At 36.5% G+C, this 20,812-nt stretch overlaps 1 protein-coding gene across 1 annotated transcript in view; it reads right to left on the reverse strand.

Moving 5' to 3' along the window:
• LOC138151664 (sperm-associated antigen 16 protein-like) overlaps positions 1 to 20,812 on the reverse strand; it is a 100,115-nt gene that overhangs the window by 13,256 nt on the left and 66,047 nt on the right. Inside the window, exons 6-8 of the mRNA XM_069075208.1 lie at positions 16,102 to 16,219; positions 7,933 to 8,002; positions 4 to 113 (exon numbers count right to left, since the gene is read on the reverse strand). Of these exons, the coding sequence (XP_068931309.1) occupies positions 4 to 113; positions 7,933 to 8,002; positions 16,102 to 16,219 (298 nt within the window). The remainder of the gene's footprint in view (positions 1 to 3; positions 114 to 7,932; positions 8,003 to 16,101; positions 16,220 to 20,812) is intronic.

Raw genomic sequence — 20,812 nt, forward strand, 5'->3', positions numbered from 1 at the left:
TACCTTCGTATTAGATTTCAGTTTTATTTTAGGTCTGGCTTGTTCCCTGGCTTCACGAATAGCTTTCTGGGTAGGACCTTCTGGCTTATCTTCTCTGTCACATCTGTGACCTACTATAAAATAAGACAATATCATTTATGATTATTTTTCTTCTTCTGAAATAAAGTTGCTTCTAATAGAAAAACATCAGCCCAATGTGACAATGAAATTAATTATAGTGAAAACAAGATTCTACCTAACTAATTATTTAATAGACCATAAGACTAAAGGAATACAAAATAAGAGAGGAAATGGGGAGGAAAAAGGAAAAATAAAAGAATATAAATATTTGAAACAAAGCAAATGGAATATTATTTTCTACATGAGATCTAAAAATGAGAACAAGGGAAGAAAAATCAATAATTTAAAATACTTATAATCTAATCTCCTGATCTTTTCTTAATAATTACTGAATAGTACCAATAGAAAATATCCTGCTCAAATTGAAAGAAAAAAAGATTTCCCTTTTTTTCACTTTCTTCTATTTACTGTTTTGCTGTCATCTGCTTTAATTGATGGTGAAATTATAATGCTAAAGACATGACCAAGTGAATCATCTCTATGCTAAGATTATGACATGAAATACCCTCCCCCAAAAAAGATCAAATGAAACACTTACAAAAATCTGGATGCTTCTCCTCAACAGAGCTGCCTTCTGCAATCATGGCAGCAGTCTCATGCTATAAAGGTCTAGGAACTTGTAGTTCCAGTCTCATGTTATAAAATTCTAGCAGCTTTGTAGCCACTACATACCCACAAGGTCATTACTGGTTAAAGGTCAAGAAGGATAAAGTCTCCACATGAGATGGGTCATTTGACAAGGAAGCAGATTGTGACATTCCACTTTCCATCCTGAGACTTCAGAACTACCTACAGGCTGTCAGTGGGGGGGACAGGAATACTTAACAGTTACCTCCAATTCTTATACTAAACTGGTGCCAGTGGACTTGAAAAAGGTAAATGCTGTGGTCTCTCTAGTCACCACAGCTGCTTGAAATGACAACAGTTTTGTTAAATACCCTTCATCTCTCATATCTATTTCTATAGTCTATTAGTGGGCTAGGAAAACCATCTAAGTCCAGTAGCATGTACCTCTGATTCTATCCCCCAACGGAGAAGATAGAAGACAATAATGGTCAATGAAATTGGATGCCAGTAGAGAAAGAAAACCCCAGTCCTAACAAACAAACCTATAAATCTAGGATTGTGGCCAAGGGTCAAGTGCCACCCTAAATCTCTTTTGGTTCCACTTTTTAGAATGCTTGCCAGAAGTTGCAGACCCCTATAATAGAGGAATGAAGGATAACAGCTGAAGTTATAAAAGAACTAAGCAGTTTACTATATTAGACAAAGTATCTATCATGGCTGTTGTCCTTTCTTGAAGAGAATCAAAATGACATCACTCGGTTAAAGTCAAGTTTCAATGTGGCTGATGAGAGCAATACAAACTCGGAATGCTCCACCACAGGTCAGGCACAAATAGTCCATGTGAACATTTGGGGGAAATCTCCAAATTGGCGCATCCTGCGTTTCCTTTGAGCTGTTTCACTTCTTCTTTGCTCATAGGGCACAGCACCTTCTCTGATGTGGGCACGCCATGCTGAGCACGCCTGTGCCAAAGTCTCCCATGTCACACAATCAATTCCAAAGTTCGTAAGAGCAACCTTGAGAGTGTCCTTGTAACGCTTCTTCTGACCACCATATGAAGGCCTGTCCTGTGTGAGTTCTCCATAAAACAGTTTTTTTGGGTAAGCATACATTCAAACAATGCAGAGTGTGAATGCTTGGCAGTTTAGTTCAAGTAAGGACCTCAGTATCTGGTACCTTATCCTGCCAGGTGATCTTCAGAATCTTCCTAAGACAATTCAAATGGAAGCGATTCAGTTTCCTGGCATGGCTCTGGTAACCTTCACAGGCATATGACAATGAGGTCAGCACAAAGGCTCTCTAGATCTTCAGTCTGGTAGTCAGTCTACCTCTTCTCTGCCATACTTTCCTTTGGAGCCTCCCAAACACTGAGCTAACTCTGGCAATACATGTGTCAACCTCATTATTAATGTGTACATCCCTGGAAACTACAGTACCAAGGTAAGGGAACTTATCTACAGCATTCAAAACCCGGCCATTCGCTGTAACCGATGGTTCCACATATAGATAGTGTGGTGGTAGCAGATGGAGCACCTGAGTTTTCTTGGTATTAATTGTTAGGCCAAAATTAGCACAAGCAGCAGAAAACTGACCCATATTTTGTTGCATCTCAGCTTCAGAGGCTGCATTGAGTGCGCAATCATCTGCAAACAAAATCATGCACCAATACACTCCCTCCACTTTGGTCTTGGCTTGTAGCCTTTTCAAATTGGAGAATTTACCATAAGTTTGGTAGCTGACCTTGATACAGTGTTTATCCTCATTGAGAACATTTGACAACATGGCTGATAACATCATTCCAAAAAGCATGGGAACAAGCACACAGCCTTGTTTCACTCCATTGACAAGACAATGTATCTACTATACACACACAATGAACATACACAATTCCAAAAAGCAAGGCTTGAAAAAGTCATAGATAAAAGCAAACAGGGGGCAGCTAGGTGGTGCAGTGAATAGAGCACCGGCCCTGGAGTTAGGAGGACCTGAGTTCAAATCCGGCCTCAGACACACAAAAACTAGCTGTGTGACTTTGGGCAAGTCACTTAACCCCAATTGCCCTACATTCTCCCCTCTAAAAAGCAAAAAAAAAGTAACCCCTAGACAAGGGGAACTTTAGAACACACATCCCAAAATTGTTCCAGTATTGGCAAAGTAACAAAAAAGTTTATACTAAAAGTAACTGTTTCTGAATAGTGTCTACAAACATATTTTTGAACATATTTTGTTTTGACATAATAATAAAGCTTCACAAACACTAAGTGTGTGTGCCACTTTCCTAAGGTTATGAATCAGATGGAATTTAATTTACCTTAATTTTAAATGGCAGCTACGTGGTACAGTGGATAGAATGTCTAGCTTGAAGTCATGAAGACTTCTCTTCCTGAGTTCTTATCTGACCTCTGACACTTACTAGCTGTGTTACCCTAAGAAAGCAACTTAACCCTGTTTGCCTCAGTTTCCTCATTTGTAAAATGAGCGGGAGAAGGAAATAGCAAACCAACACAGTATCTCTGCCAAGAAAACCCCATACAGAGTCACAAAGAATGAGATGTTTTCAGCAATGGTACCAGATCCCTTCAATGAGAACGAAAATGTCATCTAGGTCATCAAAGTCATCTACTACATTAATAATAAATTATGTAACTTAACAAGGCTATAAGCTACGACTGAAGTGGAGGAAAGTTGGTGGACAACTTTTTGTTTGCAGAGGACTGTGCACTTAATGCAGCCTTTGAGGGTGAGATACAACAACAGAGTAGGGATCAAATCTCTGCAGCTTGTGCTAATTTTGACCTGATAACACCGAGAAAAGGAGTTCTCCACCAGCTGGCCCTCCATCATCTATATGTGAAACCACTGATTACAGCAAATAGAGAAATTCTAAATGCTGTGGATAAGTTCACTTACCTTGGCAGTGTATTTTCCAGGGATGTACATACACATAAATGATAATGTTGACACATGCATTACCACTGTTAGTTCACTGTTTGGGAGGCTCTGAATGAAAGTGTGGGAAAGAAAAGGTATTAGACTGCCTACCAAACTGAAAAGCTATAAAGCTATTACGCTGACCTCATTGTGGCATGATTGTGAAACCTGGACAGTATACCAATGCCAGGAAAGTGAACTGCGTCTATTTCAGTTGTCTTAGGAAGACTCTGGAGATCACCTGGCAAGATGAGGTACCAGACACTAAGATTCCTTCTTGAATTGAATTACCAAGAATTCAAACTCTACTGCAGAGAGTACAGCTCCAACAGGCTAGCCATGTTGTTTGAATGCCAAATGTACATTTGCCTAAAAGACTATTTTATTGATAACTCACACAGTGCTTTAGGATGATGATTTTATCAGAACTGAAGAAGGGAATACAAATAGGCAATTATTGAAAAAGTCTAGGCAAAAGCTAATGCACCTGAACTAAGATAGTGGTCATCTATCCAATTAGAGAAAAAGGGACAGTATGGTGAAAGAATCAAACACAAAGGTACCTGAAACAATACTTCTTCAATAATTAAGAAAACTCTGTACTCTAAATTCAAAGTAAATTTAATTATAAAAAGAAAATTATTTCTCTTGCACCAAACTAATAACTGAAATGCAGAATATATCCTTTTAAAATATAGCTAATGAAAGAACACAGTTCTTAACCAGGTGCTCTCAGTCAATAGACTCTTCCTTCCACTTACTTCCAGCCCTTTGGTTAGACATAGTTCAATAAGAAGCTTGTACATGCTCTAGTGGCTGATGGTGCCTTTCTATAGGCTAGGAAGACATGGCAAAGATATCAGAGAAAAATAACTGGACATGGAAGCTCCATGTAGGAGCTTCAAGAGAAGGACAGAAATGTTCCCTTAAACAATTCTTGCTGACTCTGAGAAGATATTGGAAAAGGATGATGCTGAAATCCAGCTTACTGGTTTCCTCTATGACCTCATTCAGGAATTCCAGAATCATAGAGTGTTTGCCCAAGTTCATCATTTTCTATACAAGGCCATGGACTGCAAAGAGATTGGTGACTTCTCAAGATTTCTCCTGTTTATTCAGTGGAAGGGATGGGAACATCTTCTTTTGAGAAAGACAGGAAGAATGAAAAGAAAGATACAAAGGTATGCTGGCATGAAAACAAGGGTAGATGAAATAAATCACCCTAGACTGCCTGTACATTTTAGGAAAGGATGGGCTAAGTAGGTGTAATGTTAATGGAATATAAGATCTTCATCCATTAATAGGCCTATGTGACACATGTCCCCTTTTCCTTGGGACAAGGGCTGTGTTCCCAGGTCTAAAGGTACAAAGGTATTTCAATCACAGCTGTGATACATCCTGAGTCACATAGAGTTCACTGGGGGGAGGAACTTACCTAAGGAGGAGCCTGCTTAGAGGAAAGGCTTGCCTGTAAGAAGGCTTTTACACCTTTTAGTACTAAGCTAATTAGGCACTGAGTCAGGAGGGTTGTGATGTCTTCTGGCTCTAAGTCTATTAGTTGAAAACTATATATACTACATGCCAGGCAATCACCAGTCATCTTGACTGCTGTCCTGCCATTGGACTTCAATGACTCAAGAAAGAAAGAATAAGGCTGATGACTTTGTGAAACTCTACCTCACTTAAATCCAATTCACATACATCACCCCACCATGTCACTGGTCCTCTTTGAAAAGGAAGGACTAACAATAACATAATCAGGAGACAAGAGGTGATGAGTGCCAGAATGAGGATTGAGACTGTGAAGGGAGAGAAGAGATTTTGAGGGAGGTGGTAAGATTTGGCAATTGGTGAAATAGGAGGGGAGGTAAAATAAAGAGGCAAGTTTGTTAAGCTGGATGACTAGAATGATAATGGAGACCTCAATAGAAAAAAACTGACTAAGAACTTAGCCTATAGTTACTTTATAATATGAATAACATACAGCGAATTGTTCCCAGCAAATAAAAAGCTAAAATTCTTTAAATTTCCTTAAAAATTACCTATGGATGTTGTTTCTATTAAACCACCTGGAGTAAATAGGAATGAAAATAATCCTGTATAAAGAGGCAAGGGAATCTATAAATATAAATTTTACTGTTTCACCATCAAAAGTATAAAATAATTTACAAACAATTCTCAGCAAATACTGAGTAAATACATTTTCATCATATAAATCTGACATACATGAACACAATTCTTATTAAAAAATAACAAAATGTTGAAATGAAAATCCAAAATTAATAGCATTAAAATGCTGCATTAATGTGTTGTAAGTAGTATTTTTTTCTTTATAAATCCTGCAAGTCAAGTTTTTTTTAATTTCCATTTCTTCTAAATCATTCCCCAATTTAAGATTTAAACTGCATTCATCCTCCCTTATACATTAACATGTAAAAAAAATACAATGCAATTTTAGAGTGTGATTGCCTACGTGAATTTTTTTGGAAACAGATTTTGCTATTTCACATTTTTTTATATTTATTATATCATATCATATCATATTATATTCACATTGTATTTAACATTATACTAAACTTCATATCTTCTTAAATAATAGCCGACTTTAAAATAACAATAGAAATAGCATCATATTTCACTAACTTTTAGGCATAAAAATAATTTGTGGTTTGCAAGTATTCCACAAAGGAAAATCATAGTGTGAATAAAAAAGACAATAAATTCCTTTTTAAAATTATCCTGCATCTATGTAAACATAAAATATATCTATATTAGATTGCTGCCTAACTTGTTAAATAAGCCTTTAGTTCATATTAATTGGTATTTTAAGTTGCACAAAAATGTGTACAATGTGTGTGAATTTTCCATAGATTCATGAAAGATGCTTTTTCTGGTCAAGTTCTGTGATTTCATTCATGTGGGGAATGCCTGCCATGGAAACTTCTTGCACCAAAGCAGACTGGTTCCTTATAATCTTAGAAAGTTGCCTGGGCTGACAAAGAATTAAGTGTCTTATCCAGGGCCATGCAATTAGGATATCCAAGGTAGAACTCAAACGTAACTATCCTTGAATACAAAGCTGACCCTCTTCTTCTCTATTATGCTACACTGCAGCTCAGGGCAATACTTATACCTAAGTATAAAAGAATGCAATAACTAATGATAATTCACTATTATGTAATTTCTCCTAGGGTTTTTCTTATTCTTCTAAATATCCTGTAAGAAATAAACATATAATTAAAAAAACTTTTATTAAAATAGCTCTGATTCATTAAAATTTTCTCCTGTCCTTGATTTGGAACTGATGGCAAGCACTCTGAAGTGCTTCTGTGATCTTGACAGCCTCAATTCTTTCCCTTGCCTAAAATTTAAAAAAAGCCTAAAACAATAGGTAAGAAAAGCACACAGCTAGAGCTAAAGAGAACACAGTCAGCACTGACAGCCTTAGACTTTGCATTGCATTAAAGTTCCTTACATAATTCTGCTGTTATTGGGTGGTAGCCCTGATTATATATCAAAAATTATCAATGGAATAAAAGACAAGAAGTCTGAAAACTTAATACTAGAAGAGGCAAACAGAATCTGCAAGGAAGTCATTCCTAAAGTGAAAATGCTTACTCTGTGCATTCATTGAGATCATGCCTTCATTTATTCAGTTAAAATGTGAATTTTGAACTTTTGGCCAAAGTTTGATAAGATCTTAAAAAGACGCAGCACAAAGTGTTCTCCAAATTTAGTTACAAATATCAAATCAACACATGATTGAAGGGAATGTCTGAATATAAAATTAGTCAACAGTTCAAGAGTCAGTTTCATAGGAGTCACAATTAAGGCATCATCATGACATTCTAATCACAATGATGAAACAATTTGTGGAATCACTGAACTTTAGAACTGGAAGGAACCAAAATTTATCTAAGCTCAACCTTCTATCTTGTAATCTTCACAGCTTTAAAGAAATTTAAAATACCTTTTTTGTTGTTGCTGTAGCCCGTAGCATTGCAGGGAGGCCTCAGTTCATGCTCAGCTTTCATAATTCTGACTCTTTTTTACAAATTTTTGTCATTCTTTTGTACTTCTTTCTTTGGTTATACACTCCTTTCATTTTTGGGTTCACATTCATTTAAAAGCAGAGTTCCTCAGAAAGGTTCTTCTATAACTCTTCCAATTGTTTACTCATTTTTTAAACACCTCTTACTTGAAGGGCTTTTACATTTCAGTGCACCCCATCTCTCTCTCTTGATTATACTTTCCTTTCTCTAAATTTTCTTACTTAGCTCTGGTTTGGGGATATGTCTACTAAATCGGTCTTACCTCTAATCTCTGGGACCTGCAGACTATGTCCTGTTTCCAAATTCCTTAACGTTGTTTGAAGTCCTGTAATCTAAAGAATAAAACAGATATTGTAAGGCTGTGTTTCTTGTTTTACCAATAACATTAAACAGATTACTTAAATAGGCCCCATCTAATCATAAAATATCAAAATGTATTACAATGCTTATCTAGCTTTAAAACTTCAAGGATCTATAATTATATCAATAAGGGTACTCCCTCCACTGATTTAAGTCCCCCTAAAACACAGTATATAATCTTAGAGAGCTACTATAGTTGAATTATCTATCACCCTATGGGGATAATGATAATGGTGAGATTCTCCAAGTTTTACAAATACAATATATAACTGATCCATTTCCAAGTATAGATTTTAATTTGGTAGGGCCTGCTAGAATTTATACTCATATGGCACATCTCCACACAATGATTATATCAGAGTAGAACTAGAAGGACTATTATTTATCTTGGATTAATTATTTGAAAACTTGAAATTAATTCTTTATAAAAGTGCCTACACTAAAAATAATTTATATGATTTTGTGAATCAAAAACTTTTACTACTTTTAAAAAAGTTTACATTTACCTATTGCTTTAAGATTTATGAAGTAAAAATATTATCACATTAAATCCTCACAACAGCCCTGTGAGGAATTGTACAATTATCTCTTTTTCATAAATGAGGAAACTAACATTCAGAAAGGATAAGTGGCCTTCTCATGGCCACATGGCTGAAAGTCACAAGCTAGGATTTGAACCCAGGTACTTTGACTACAAGTCTATTGCTTTTTCCACTATATCACTGCTGAATATTCATAATATAGTACTTCGTTTTGTAAGATGTTTCTTCTGATTTTAAACTGGCATATAATTACTTCATTCAGTCTTGTAATGTTGCTATGAGATAGTTGGCAAATATTACCATTCAAGCCCTTATCCAAGGTATAATAAATACTTTTAGATACTCTGCCCACAAAAGCTCTGTTGACTTATATTTTTTTGTTTTGTTTTCTTTCCTTTTTTGTAGTTTATTTTTGTTATTTTTTAGTTTACATCATTCATTTCCACAAGATTTTGAGTTACAAATTTTTTCCCCATTTTTCCCCTACCCACCACCTCAAAACAGTGATCCCACTGAATGTCCACCCTCCCCCAATCTGCTTTCTCCTATATCTTCCCTCATCTCTCCTCCGACATTCCAGTAGAGCATGATGGATCTCTATGCCCCAGTGCCTGTATATCTTATTTCCCAATTACATGTTAAATAATAATAATAATACATATTTTAAACATTTGATTTTAAACTTTTGAATTCCAGATTCTTTCCCTACCTCCCTCGTCACCCACTCTTACTGGAAAGATAAGCAATTGCATATAGGTTGTACATGTGTAGCTATGCAAAATATTTCCATGGTGGATATATTGTGAAAGACTGACTGTATTTCCCTCCATCCAATCCCGTCCCCCATTTGTTCTATTCTCTACTTTGATCCTGTCTCTATTCAAAAGTGGGTGCTTCCAACTTCCCTCTCCCCCAGTCTGCCCTCCCTTCCATCATACCCCCTCTCATCTCCTTCCCCCCTACTCTCCTGTAGAGTGAGATAACCTATTTAGTATGTATGTCATTCCCTCCCTGAGCCAAATTCATTGAGAATAAGGTTGACTCATTCCCTTTTGCCTTCCTGTTCTTCCCCTCCATTGTAACAGTTTTCCCTTGCCTCTTCTATATGAAATATTTTACCCCATTCTATCTCTTGCCTCTTCTATATGAAATATTTTACCCCATTATATCTCTCCCCATCTCCTCTCATTATATTCCTCTCTCACCTCTTAATTTCAACTTTTAAGTATCATTCCTTCCTATTCAACAATACATTTACATTCCTTTCAACTATTCTCATACTGAGAAAAGTTTCATAAGTTACAATTAATTGTTTTTTCATGTAGGAATGTAAGTAATTTAACTTTGATAAGTTCCTTATGATTTCTTTTCCCTGTTTACCTTCTCATGCTTCTCTTGCTTCTTGTGTCTGAATGTCAAATTTTCTATTCAACTCTGGTTTTTTCATCAAGAATTCTTGAAAGCCCTCTATTTCATTGAATGACCATATTTTCCCCTGAAACATGAGACTCAGTTTTGCTGGGTAGGTGATTGTTGGTTTTAATCCCAGCTCCTTTGACCTCCAGAATATCATATTCCAAGCCCTTCAATCCCTTAGTGTAGAAGCTGCCAGATCCTGTGTTATCCTGATTGTGTTTCCACAGTATTAAAATTGTTTCTTCCTGGCTATTTGTAATATTTTCTCCTTGATCTGGGAACTCCAGAACCTGACTGTAATATTCTTAGGAGTTTTCTTTTTGGGATCTTTTTCAGGAGGTGACCGGTGGATTCTTTCAACCTCTATTTTGCCCTCTGGCTCTAAAACATCAGGGAAATTTTCTTTGAGAATTTCTTAGAGGATGATTTCTAGGTTCTTTTTTTGATCATGGCTCTCAGGTAGTCCAATAATTTTTAAATTATCTCTCCTGGATCTATTCTCCAGGTCAGTGGTTTTTCCAATGAGATATTTCACATTGCCTTCTATTTTTTCATTTGTTTGGATCTGTTTAATAGTATCTTGATTTCTCATAAAGTCACTAGCTTCCATTTGCTCTAGTCTAATATTTAAGGAATGATTCTCTTCAGTGAGCTTTTGAGATTCTTTTTCTATCTGGCAAATTCAGCTTTTTAAGGCATTCTTCTCCTCATTGCCTTTTTGAGTCTCTTTTGCCATTTGAGTTAGTCTATTTTTTAAGGTGTTATTTTCTTCAGTCAGTTTGTTGACTCTCATTTCATAATATTCTTGCCTCGTTCTCATTTCTCTTCCCAATTTTTCCTCCACTTCTCTTATTTGGTTTTCAAAATCCTTTTTAATCTCCTCTATGGCCTATAACCAGCTCGTATTATTCTTGGAAGCTTTTGGTGCAGGAGTTCTGACTTCACTGTCTTCCTCCTGTTCCATGCCCTGATCCTTTTTGTCCCCAAAAAAGGAATCTAGAGTCGGACCTCTGTGCTTGCCTTGCTTCCCTCATTTGCTCATGTTTGCCACTCAATTTTTTTACTTTTGAGCTTTTTACCACAGTAGAACTCTGCTACCAGAGCAGGGAGCTTTGTCCCAATCGCTGGGGTTTTCTCTGCTCCTGGAGCTATTAGTTGGGTGCCTTCTCTGAAGTCTCCACATGCTCTAGTAAACTGGTCACGTACCCCAGAGGACATCTATCCTAGACTGTGATCCATATCCAAGCAGGTTAAAGCAAGAGCGATTACCCCTCAGACTGGTTGCTTGGTTCCCCCCCACAACCTGCAGACTAAGAGCTCTGAAGCAGCCACGTGGCGGCAGCTGTACTGCGTCAGCACCTCAGCTGCTTCTCCCTCCAGGGGTTAAGGCCTGACCACACTTCTGAACTCCTAGTTCACAAAGTCCACAGTGCACTGACCTCTCACTCTGTCCTTAGCATCTATGGGTTAATAATTCTGGAAACTGCCACAGCTGCTGGTGATACCTCCAGCTGGTGGCTGGTTGTGGCCGCCCTGACGCTAAAACCTCCGACTCACGAGGGGCTGTGCTCAGCTCCCAACTTGCTGCACTGGCTGCTTCCTGCCAGGCTGCCAGGCTATCCTCAATGGGAGGTTAGCTTCCCTGTGTCATTTTGTAGTTCCAAAGTTTGTTCAGAGTCACCTTTTACATGAATTGGAGGAGGTGGAAGCGGAAGCCCCGTGGAAGTCCTGTTTCTACTTAAAATTTTTTTATATTAATGAATATTTGTTTTGGTTGGTGAAGTAGAGACTGAACCACCCCAAAATTATATTTAGGTTTTCTCTAATAAATTAAACCTTTAAAAATTTCATTCCTCTAATATAGATAGAGAGCTATGCCAAGACAACACTTACATCCATTTTATTCTATCCTTTCTCCTTAATTCTATATCCTATCAGTCATTACCAAACTTTTTTCTTTTTTTTTGATGATTACCATATCATTAAATTCAAAGGATAGATTAGTTTTCATGAAATGCCCTTTAAAAACAACAACGACTAAGCTTTCTATCTATCTTTGGAAATCAAATGGATTTCGTCAGATCTTTATTGCCCCGTGGATCAATAATTCAATTGTCATTATGAAATCCAAAATCCCTTTTCTAGAGACAATTTTTTCTATATTTAGGAATAAAAATAATGATAGGCTAAAGTTCTTATTAAACTTTCAATTATAAGAGATCAATTGTCAACACTATAATTTATTTATAATGATGTAGCAAGTCTTGCTTACAATTAATTGGCAGCCTATAGTTTTGCATATACTATGCTTAATTATTTTCCTTATTTACATTTTACATTCTCATTTTATTCTCAATATACTTGAAAAAGAACTTAAAAATTAAACACTTAATTATTCTTACTACAGGGAAGATATAAAAGAAGTTTGATCAGATTGGTACTAACAGGCCTAAAAGACAAATCTTTATTCCCATCATGGCCAGAGTTCCACAGAGGAAATAGAGATCAGAATGGGGAAAAGGAACTTGCTTCCTTATCTTTTTAAATTGAATAGTAAAGATCCAATTTCTTAATTTTGTTGAGAATAAATTTTGAGAACACAATACTCTGGGGGCACGTAGGTGGCACTAGCCCTGGACTCAGGAGGACCTGAGTTCAAATGTGGTCTCAGACAATTGATACATTTACTAGGTGTGTGACCTTGGGCAAGTCACTTAACTCCAATTGCCTTGCCCCCCCCCCAAAAAGAGAACACAGTACTCTGCCATATTAAAAAAACAGATACAAAGGCACAGTAAAAAGAAAAAAAAATTAAACAGTTGGATTATCAACTATCTTGAGTTATTTATGCCTCTGGTTTTTAAAGTATATATAATCATAAAATTTTATCACTGAGAGATGACAATAATGTCCATTTCACTTTCAGATTCCATAAATAGGTGTTTCTAAGATAAAATAAATGTGTTCCTTAAAAAAAAAGTCTTCATATTTTTGTAAAATGAATATTTTCCCAATGATTTCCAGTATTAGTTAAGGAATGTAATCCTATGGAAAAAATAGGGTCCACAAAGAAGAGAAGAGATGATATTGGTGGCACTGCAGACACTTTGGCTAAAGCCTCTCTAGGAGGGTGCTGAGATTGTCTCACAAAAACAAAGGGTAGATTTCTGCCAGAAAGGCAAGATAGAAGCTTTCAGGGCCACTGGACCTGAGGTATGCCAAGACACAAAAAAAGAGCTATTCAGCTCAAGGGCAAAAGCCTTCTTAGGAAGTCACTCCAGTGCTTGAGGGGTAGGATTTAAAGGGCATTCATCCCTCCTGGCTGACACATTTCTGATAAAGAGATTGGATACTTTTCATGGTTCTGGATATATTTTCTATTACCATATTCTTAACAGCTAATTTTTGAACAAATGCAATCATACTGTAATGTAATAAAACTTACTGTAATCATAGATAAATAGCAAAGTTAGTTCTTATTATATGAACTGAAAGGCATCAGCAAATAAAATACAGAATAATCAATGATGGCAATTTACTCAATTTCAGCAGTACAGGATCTAAACTAAAGGCTGATCAAAGAGGATGCTAAAATCAGAAAAAAAGGAGAAAAAGCATCACGGGCTGTCATAAAGGACATAAATTTTGTAACTAATATGATACCTTATTCTTCTTTCAGGGCATACCAAAGGAAAGCCTATGAATCTTGGACTATGACTACATTCTAGGTCCAAATGCAGAGAACACACAAAACTTTAATTAGTTCTAAATTAATTGGGATTGTCCTGGATTTCCTTTGAAATATTCTCCAACTTAGGGGTGGCTAGGTGGCACAGTTAATAGAGAATTAGCCCTCGAGTCAGGAGGACCTGAGTTCAAATTGGCCCTCAGACACTTAACACTTACTAGCCATGTAACCTTGGGCAAGTCACTTAACCCCAACTGCCCTGCCTTCTCCCCTCCAAAAATCAAAAAAAGAAAATAAAAAAGAAATACTCTCCAACTTGGTACTTTGGTGGCCCATTTGACCAGAAAACAACTCTGAGCTTCAAGCTTACAGTGGTCCAGACCTTTATTTCTAGAATTAATCTAAAAGTAGACTAGGTTGTACAGTATGGAAACAAGAGGATAGTCATTTTAATAAAATGATAACAATGATCATAATAGTATATTTATACAACACTTTATTTAAAAGCTCAAATGTTTTCTCTTTTTTTCTCTGAAAAAGCTATGATAAAAGATAGGAAGAATAGTATAACTAAGACACTGAGAAGTTAAGTGATCAGGTGATCTCATCCATTCCTCTGGTTTAATTATGCCATCTCTATGCAGATGTCTCCCAAATCTAGATGGGAAATATTTCATCTTGCCCCTGAGTAAGTATCCCATTTTCAACTGCTTTCTATATACCTTTACCAAGATGTCCTACCAACATCTCCTTCCATGTGTCTAAAATTAAAATAACATCCTCCTGCTAACCTTAAACCTGACTTTCCTACCAACTTGCCTTTTCTGTTAATTGTACCAGAATCATGCCAGTCAGGTTTGGAACTTCTGAGTTACTTTTGAGTCTTCTCTCTTTCTCACTGTCAATATACAATTGGTTGCCAATTTCTGATGCTTTTTCCTTCACGATATGCCTTGCATTTATCCTATCCTTTCCATTAAAACTTCCACTTCCCTAGTTCAGGACTTCCTTACTTCTTCCCTGGACTCTTCCACCCTCCTCCTAGCTGTTCTCCTTGGCTCCAATTTCTCCTTTCTCCAGTCTATCCTTCATACAGCTGCCAATTTTTCTATTGTACAAGTTTGACAATTTGACTCTACTCCTCAGAAACCAATTGCTTATGCCCAGTTCTCAAAATAGGATACAGGGACCCCTGGGAAGCCTCAAAACTCTTTCAGAAGTCTATAAAGTCAAATCTATTTCTATAACAACACTAAAACTTTTAATTTATAATACAGTAATTATCAATAGAGATAATCTACATAAAGAAAAGTTCTTTTAGGGGTCCTCAATAATTTTAAGCATATAAAGGGTCCCAAGACCAAAAAGTTTGAGAATTACTGGCCTATAATAGAAAACAGAAATTCTTCACCCTGATATTTAAAGTTCTCTATGTGCTCTTTAGCTCCAAATGATCTTTTCATAGTACTTTACTTCAAGCACTTTTTGTCCCAGCCATCCTTCAGTCTTGGCAGTACACTCTCAACTCACCTCATCCTGTCAAAATCCTTCTGTCTCTTCAAGGTCTAGTTTAGCTGTCCTCATTAATGAAGGCTTTTCTGACCGCTCAAGCAGAAAAAACTCTTTCCCTTCTCAATTCTTTTGTCCTGGGGCATTGTTGGTATCTCTCCTTTGACTATATTCTACCAAACCATTCTGCAGACTTTTTTTTGTGCACATATCCTATTACTATTAAACTGTAAGCTCTTTGAAGGCAGGGATCTTGTTGTTTTTCATCTTTGTATCCCCTGTACCTTGCTTGCACTTGGCATACCTAGCAAATGTTGATTCAATTGAGCTTGCTTCCTCTGGTTACCCAGCTAGATACCAGCAGGGTTGCACTGATACCCATGTCTCCTTGATCTTGGCCATCTTTGATCTAGACTACATTGCTTCTTTGGCATTCTCCCAAGTCTATGTGGGAGACTGGAAGAATGAGTCTGAAAGGAGCCTTGTATGGGTTAGAGAAACAATAAGCCAAACTAACCATCAGAAGGGATGACTAGAAATCACATTTACAAGAAGATAATGTATCTCAAGCTCTTTAAAACAATAAAGTACAATATAATGCAAGCCCTTATTGTTAACAAGGCATATAAAATATATGCTTATGGAAAAAAATATGCACATAGTGCTGAAAAATTCTGCTTTTATGCTAAGAAATATAATAAATGCCAATGGAACTATATATTTTAATGGCTAAAAGATACTGGTAAAAATGCTTCCAAATTCTTTTTTTTAATAAAGACACAATCAATAGAACAAATTATTTTAACATATCTTAGAGAATACAGAAATGCTTGCTTTTCCCTAAACTCTACAAGAATAAATAGTGGGGGGAGAAGGAGGATCCTTTTGTGGTAGCTTTGACTAATCATCTCGTTACCTGCCCAACTGCTTTGTCTCTTTCCAAGGAGGTAAGCATTTTCTGCCTCAGTAAAATATGGTGCCTGTCATGCAACACCCTTATAGTTGGCTCATATGATGCATAATGTAACTTCAACCTACGAAAAATAAAAGGCCAATTGCATTTTAAAGGGCAATTGAGTTAAATCAGTGATTTCCATCTAAATAGGTTTTTTGCACAGGATCACAAATAAACCATACAAAGGTCACCACACAAGAGATAGCAAGTGTTATTTTGCATGCAACCTCTTCTAGGCAGTATGAAAAAAAGCACATTAGTCATAAGATAACCAGTTCTATATTTCCTACCAAAACCTTTTGCTGTGTTTGACTACATTTCAAGGTATCTGTCCTACTGTTTGTTGCAACAGAGAAAACTTCATGTATTTCCCATTCAGCTCAGAAATTATTTTCAAAAAGAAAGAATGCAAACTCTAGACAAATAAGGAAAAAAATGCATCTATGATAAAACAAACTAAAAGACAGCATGACAACCATAAAATAAAATTAACCTCTCCCAAATGCTTAACTAAAACAAGTTAAACAGGAATAGTGACAAAATAAAACTAAATATCAAAATATTCTGCCATATTACATTGTAGAATTTTTAAAATTTAGCATAGAATAACAAAATTCTGAGGTTTATTAGAAACTTGACATGAAAGAAATTTTAAAATGTAGTTTTCCTGGAATAAATTAAGTTGGTAATACATTCAATGTATCTTTTCCTTGAAAATTTAGCATGACTAAAATTTTTTACACTGAATCATATTTTCCCATTGGATTTTTGTTATTGATATTTTTCTTCTGTGTAGGAAATTCAAAATATTGAAATTCATTTCAGATCACTTCCTCCTCAATTTACAAGCTCTTATAAAGTTGCAATCAGGGTCACCCAGTGATTTCAAGAGGCAGGACTTGAATTCAGTTCTTCCTCACTCCACTAAATCTGGTTTCCTCTCTCTTGACCTGAATTACTACTAATAAGCTTAAAGGCTCTTTTTCTCCCCTTAAATTTTCTCCTAAATACTTCAATTATTTCATGGATCTGTGATTTCACCAAAGTGGATATTCTCTCCACCAGTGCAGATCTCAATCCATCTATGCCTGTGCAATCACTGTCCATGTTCTCACATAAATCCTTCATGGTGAGAGGGGTCCACTCCAATATTCTTGAGGCTCTTCTCTAACTTTCTTAAGAATCCATTGATAGTGTAGAACACATGGCCTATAGATTAGCACAGCTCACTGCTTATTCCATTATGAAACATTAATAATAATCTTTATCAATTCAATCTAGTCTAAGTATTTGATCTAATCCAATTTATATAAGCACTATATGTTCAAGGAACTGGGCTAGTTGCTGGGGTTACAGTGACAAACAAAAACAGCAGTCCTGTCTTCAAAGAGCTTACATTCTTTTGTGTAGCTACTTGTATAAAATTTTTCATTGGTAAGACATTATGGCCCAATCACTCCTATGGTATCCATGTCTACTGTCCTTTGAACTCTTTGAGGACTCTGAATATATGACTCACCACATCACAGGAAGAAGAGAGATGTTAAAAAAAAAATTGGGTCTCTGTATCTAAGAGAAGCTTAGAGTCATTAAAAGTACTGTGCAAATAGCCAAAGGCAAATAGGGTTTTTTGTTTGTTTTTGAAATGAAGAAACAAGGTGCATGGTAGAAAACTGCACTTTGCTCTTTGCAGCTCTTAGAATCCAAACTTCACAGAACAAATTCCCTCAATTAAATGATTTGTTCTGTAAAACTTGCACTCAGTCAAAGGGCTGCACTTGAGGACCTAGAGGGCTACATGTGGCCTTGAGGCTGAAGGTTCCCCACCCCTGATGTCATCCACAAGCAGCAGTATCTTAAAAGACTTCACTCTCTATGGGGAATCCTCCTTCCATTTAGTCTCAGTACTGGTCATCAGGGAAATAATGACATGACTTGCATCTGGCTTTGATTTGAGTGGTGGAGGGATGTGCAAGGTCACCAGCCTCACTTTCTCCTCCAAAGCCATCTGTATCCAGTGACCAGATATTCATCAGAATGACTAGAGATGACCCAGGATGCAATGAGAGACCCTGGCCCTTTTAGGCTAAGGCCTACATAAACAGAAGACATGAGCATGAAGAGATTATGTTCGAAACATCTCAAAAAAAAAATAAAGGTTAAGAATGATTTGATCAATACCATGATACAAGACAATTCCAAGTAACTATGATGAAAAAATGCTATTAACCTTCAGAAAGAGAACTGATGAACTCAGAACAAACTAAGGTATAATTTCCTGGGTTTTTTTCTTGCTTTTTAGTGACATGGCTAAAAAATATTGTTTCCATGATTTCATACATATAGTTCATATATTGCTTGCTTTCTCAGTGGGTAAGAGAGGATGGAGGGAATGACAGAATGTGAATTTAAAAAATTTAAGAAGATAAAAAATAAATAATTTTACAAAACTTAACTGCCTATATCTTTTGCAAAAGATGACAAAAGTATAGAATTTGAACAGACTCGAAGCCCTTCACAATCTGGTCCATTACTAGCTTTTCAGGTTTCTTATAATTTGCTCCCCTTTGCATACTCTACAGTCCAGTGATACTGGTCTTCTTGCTCTTCCTCCCCACAACACTGTCTCCTGATCACTATCTTATCACGAGCTGCCCCCCCCCATGTCTGCAATACCATCCCTCCTAAATTCTATCTTTTAGTTGCCCTGGATTCCTTCAAGAATGAGATCAAAAACCATTTTCTGCAAGTGGATTTTCCCACTACACACTCTACCACCACCACTCATTGCTTTCCTTCTGGAATTACCTTCCATTTACATTGTACATCTCTTTTATTTACATAGGTGTTCGCAGGTTATCTCCTTGTATAAAGTCTGAGGTCCTAGACAGTTAAGGCCCGTGTTCTTGATCTTCATTGTCTTCTCAGCAGTTAGCACTGTGTCTAGCACATAGTACTTAATAAAGGTTTTTGATTGATTGGTTGATTGAAAATTAAACCAATATATTCTGACATTTGACTATTCAAATGCAAAGGATGGAATAAATGATATCTGACTATTCCAATGCATAAGGATGGCAAAAACATAAAATATGATTCAACAGTAAAGAATGAAAACGGCCAAAGATTATAGGTTATACAAGAGTTGCAATGACTATCCATAATGAGCACTTCCTTCAAGAAATTAATTAGTTGGCACTGTAAATTGCAAACATCAAATTGCAATCATAGCAAATGAATTATATTTATTTTAACAGATAAGAAAGAACAACTTACTGCTGAGGGAGTCATACCTGAATCAGCTAGCTAAGTATATTCAGAAAATCAAATTGTTGGAGTAAATATCCAAATGAACACAAAGAATTAACATGAGTAAAAGAATATACAATTAAAGCAACACTAATTCCATCTATTTAAACATGTCATTGATGTTACTGACACCATCTAGTCCAACGATTTCCTATTTATATTTAGGCAAAGAAAATTCTGGTTACAATGAGCCCCACAGAGTCTAAAAACCACTTAAGTCAACAAACTTTTAACTTACTTGGCAAATAAAAAGGTATAGAAGCCAAAGGCAACATTGGTTTAGAATATAAACTTTTCTATAAAATCTGGGGAGAAAGGTGACAAGTTGTGGGAAGCACTGCCTCATAAAGGGATAAATAAAAAAAAAATTTAAGAGAGCTTTGCAAGAGATTCAACTAAGAAATAATTCAAAGAGCTTTTTTTTTAAGCAAATGGGGTTAAGTAACTTGCTCAAGGTTACACAGCCAGTTATTTCTGGGTGTGGTGCCAAGTATCTGAGTCTGGATTCGATCCCCAGGTCATCCCGACACTGGGACCAGTGCTCTTACTTGCTGTGCTACCTGGCCGTCCCTCAAAGAGCTTTTAAAGGATGAAACTAGAAGGACAAGAAACTGATAAAAGAATGAGATGATCAACAATGATTTTTACAACAATCTTTTCATCATCAAGAACAGTGAGGATGTCATGTTTGGACTCCTAATATTACAATTCTGGACAGGCTTATAATGGATGGGGGAATAAACCTGAGAAAAACAAATACAGAAAAAAAAAACATCTCAGCCAGTAAAGCAAGGGAGTAGACAATGAGCCCAGGCACCTAAGACCCTCTCTAAAGCGCTATTACACATCATCACAACTGTCCCAGAAGCATATCAAAACAACTCCCCATAAAGCAGGCTCCTGGACTTTTTTTACGTGGGAAACTGCATTAGTGATGGATCTAAGTTCATTAGGAAGAATCCTCCTACACTAAACCAAATATAAAGGGAAGAGATCAGTGCAATAGGGAAAAGAAGTGCTTTCCTATAGTTAGTGATAACAGCAGATGACTATTTATAGATAAATATGTTGATAACAATAATGCCTTCAGGATCAAAAATAAAATCCTTTGTTTGGCCTTCAAGGCCTCCAAAGCCTGGCCCCTTCCTATATTTTCTACATCTTATTGCCTCCTATATACTCTGCAATCCAGTGACACTGGCCTCTTTTCTTCTACTTTCACAAGATTATGAATCTTCCAACTCTGACCACTTTCCCTGGCCAACTCCTATGCCTGGGATGCTCTCTTTTCCTTATCTACACCTTCTGACTTGCCTGGCTTCCTTCAAGTCTAAATTACTGCTTTCTGTAAGCAGCTTTTCCA

The sequence above is a fragment of the Petaurus breviceps genome, unplaced genomic scaffold, assembly GCF_028583685.1.
Source record: "Petaurus breviceps papuanus isolate PSGF00001 unplaced genomic scaffold, PetGlider_PUasm1.0 90903, whole genome shotgun sequence".
Taxonomy (NCBI): domain Eukaryota; kingdom Metazoa; phylum Chordata; class Mammalia; order Diprotodontia; family Petauridae; genus Petaurus; species Petaurus breviceps.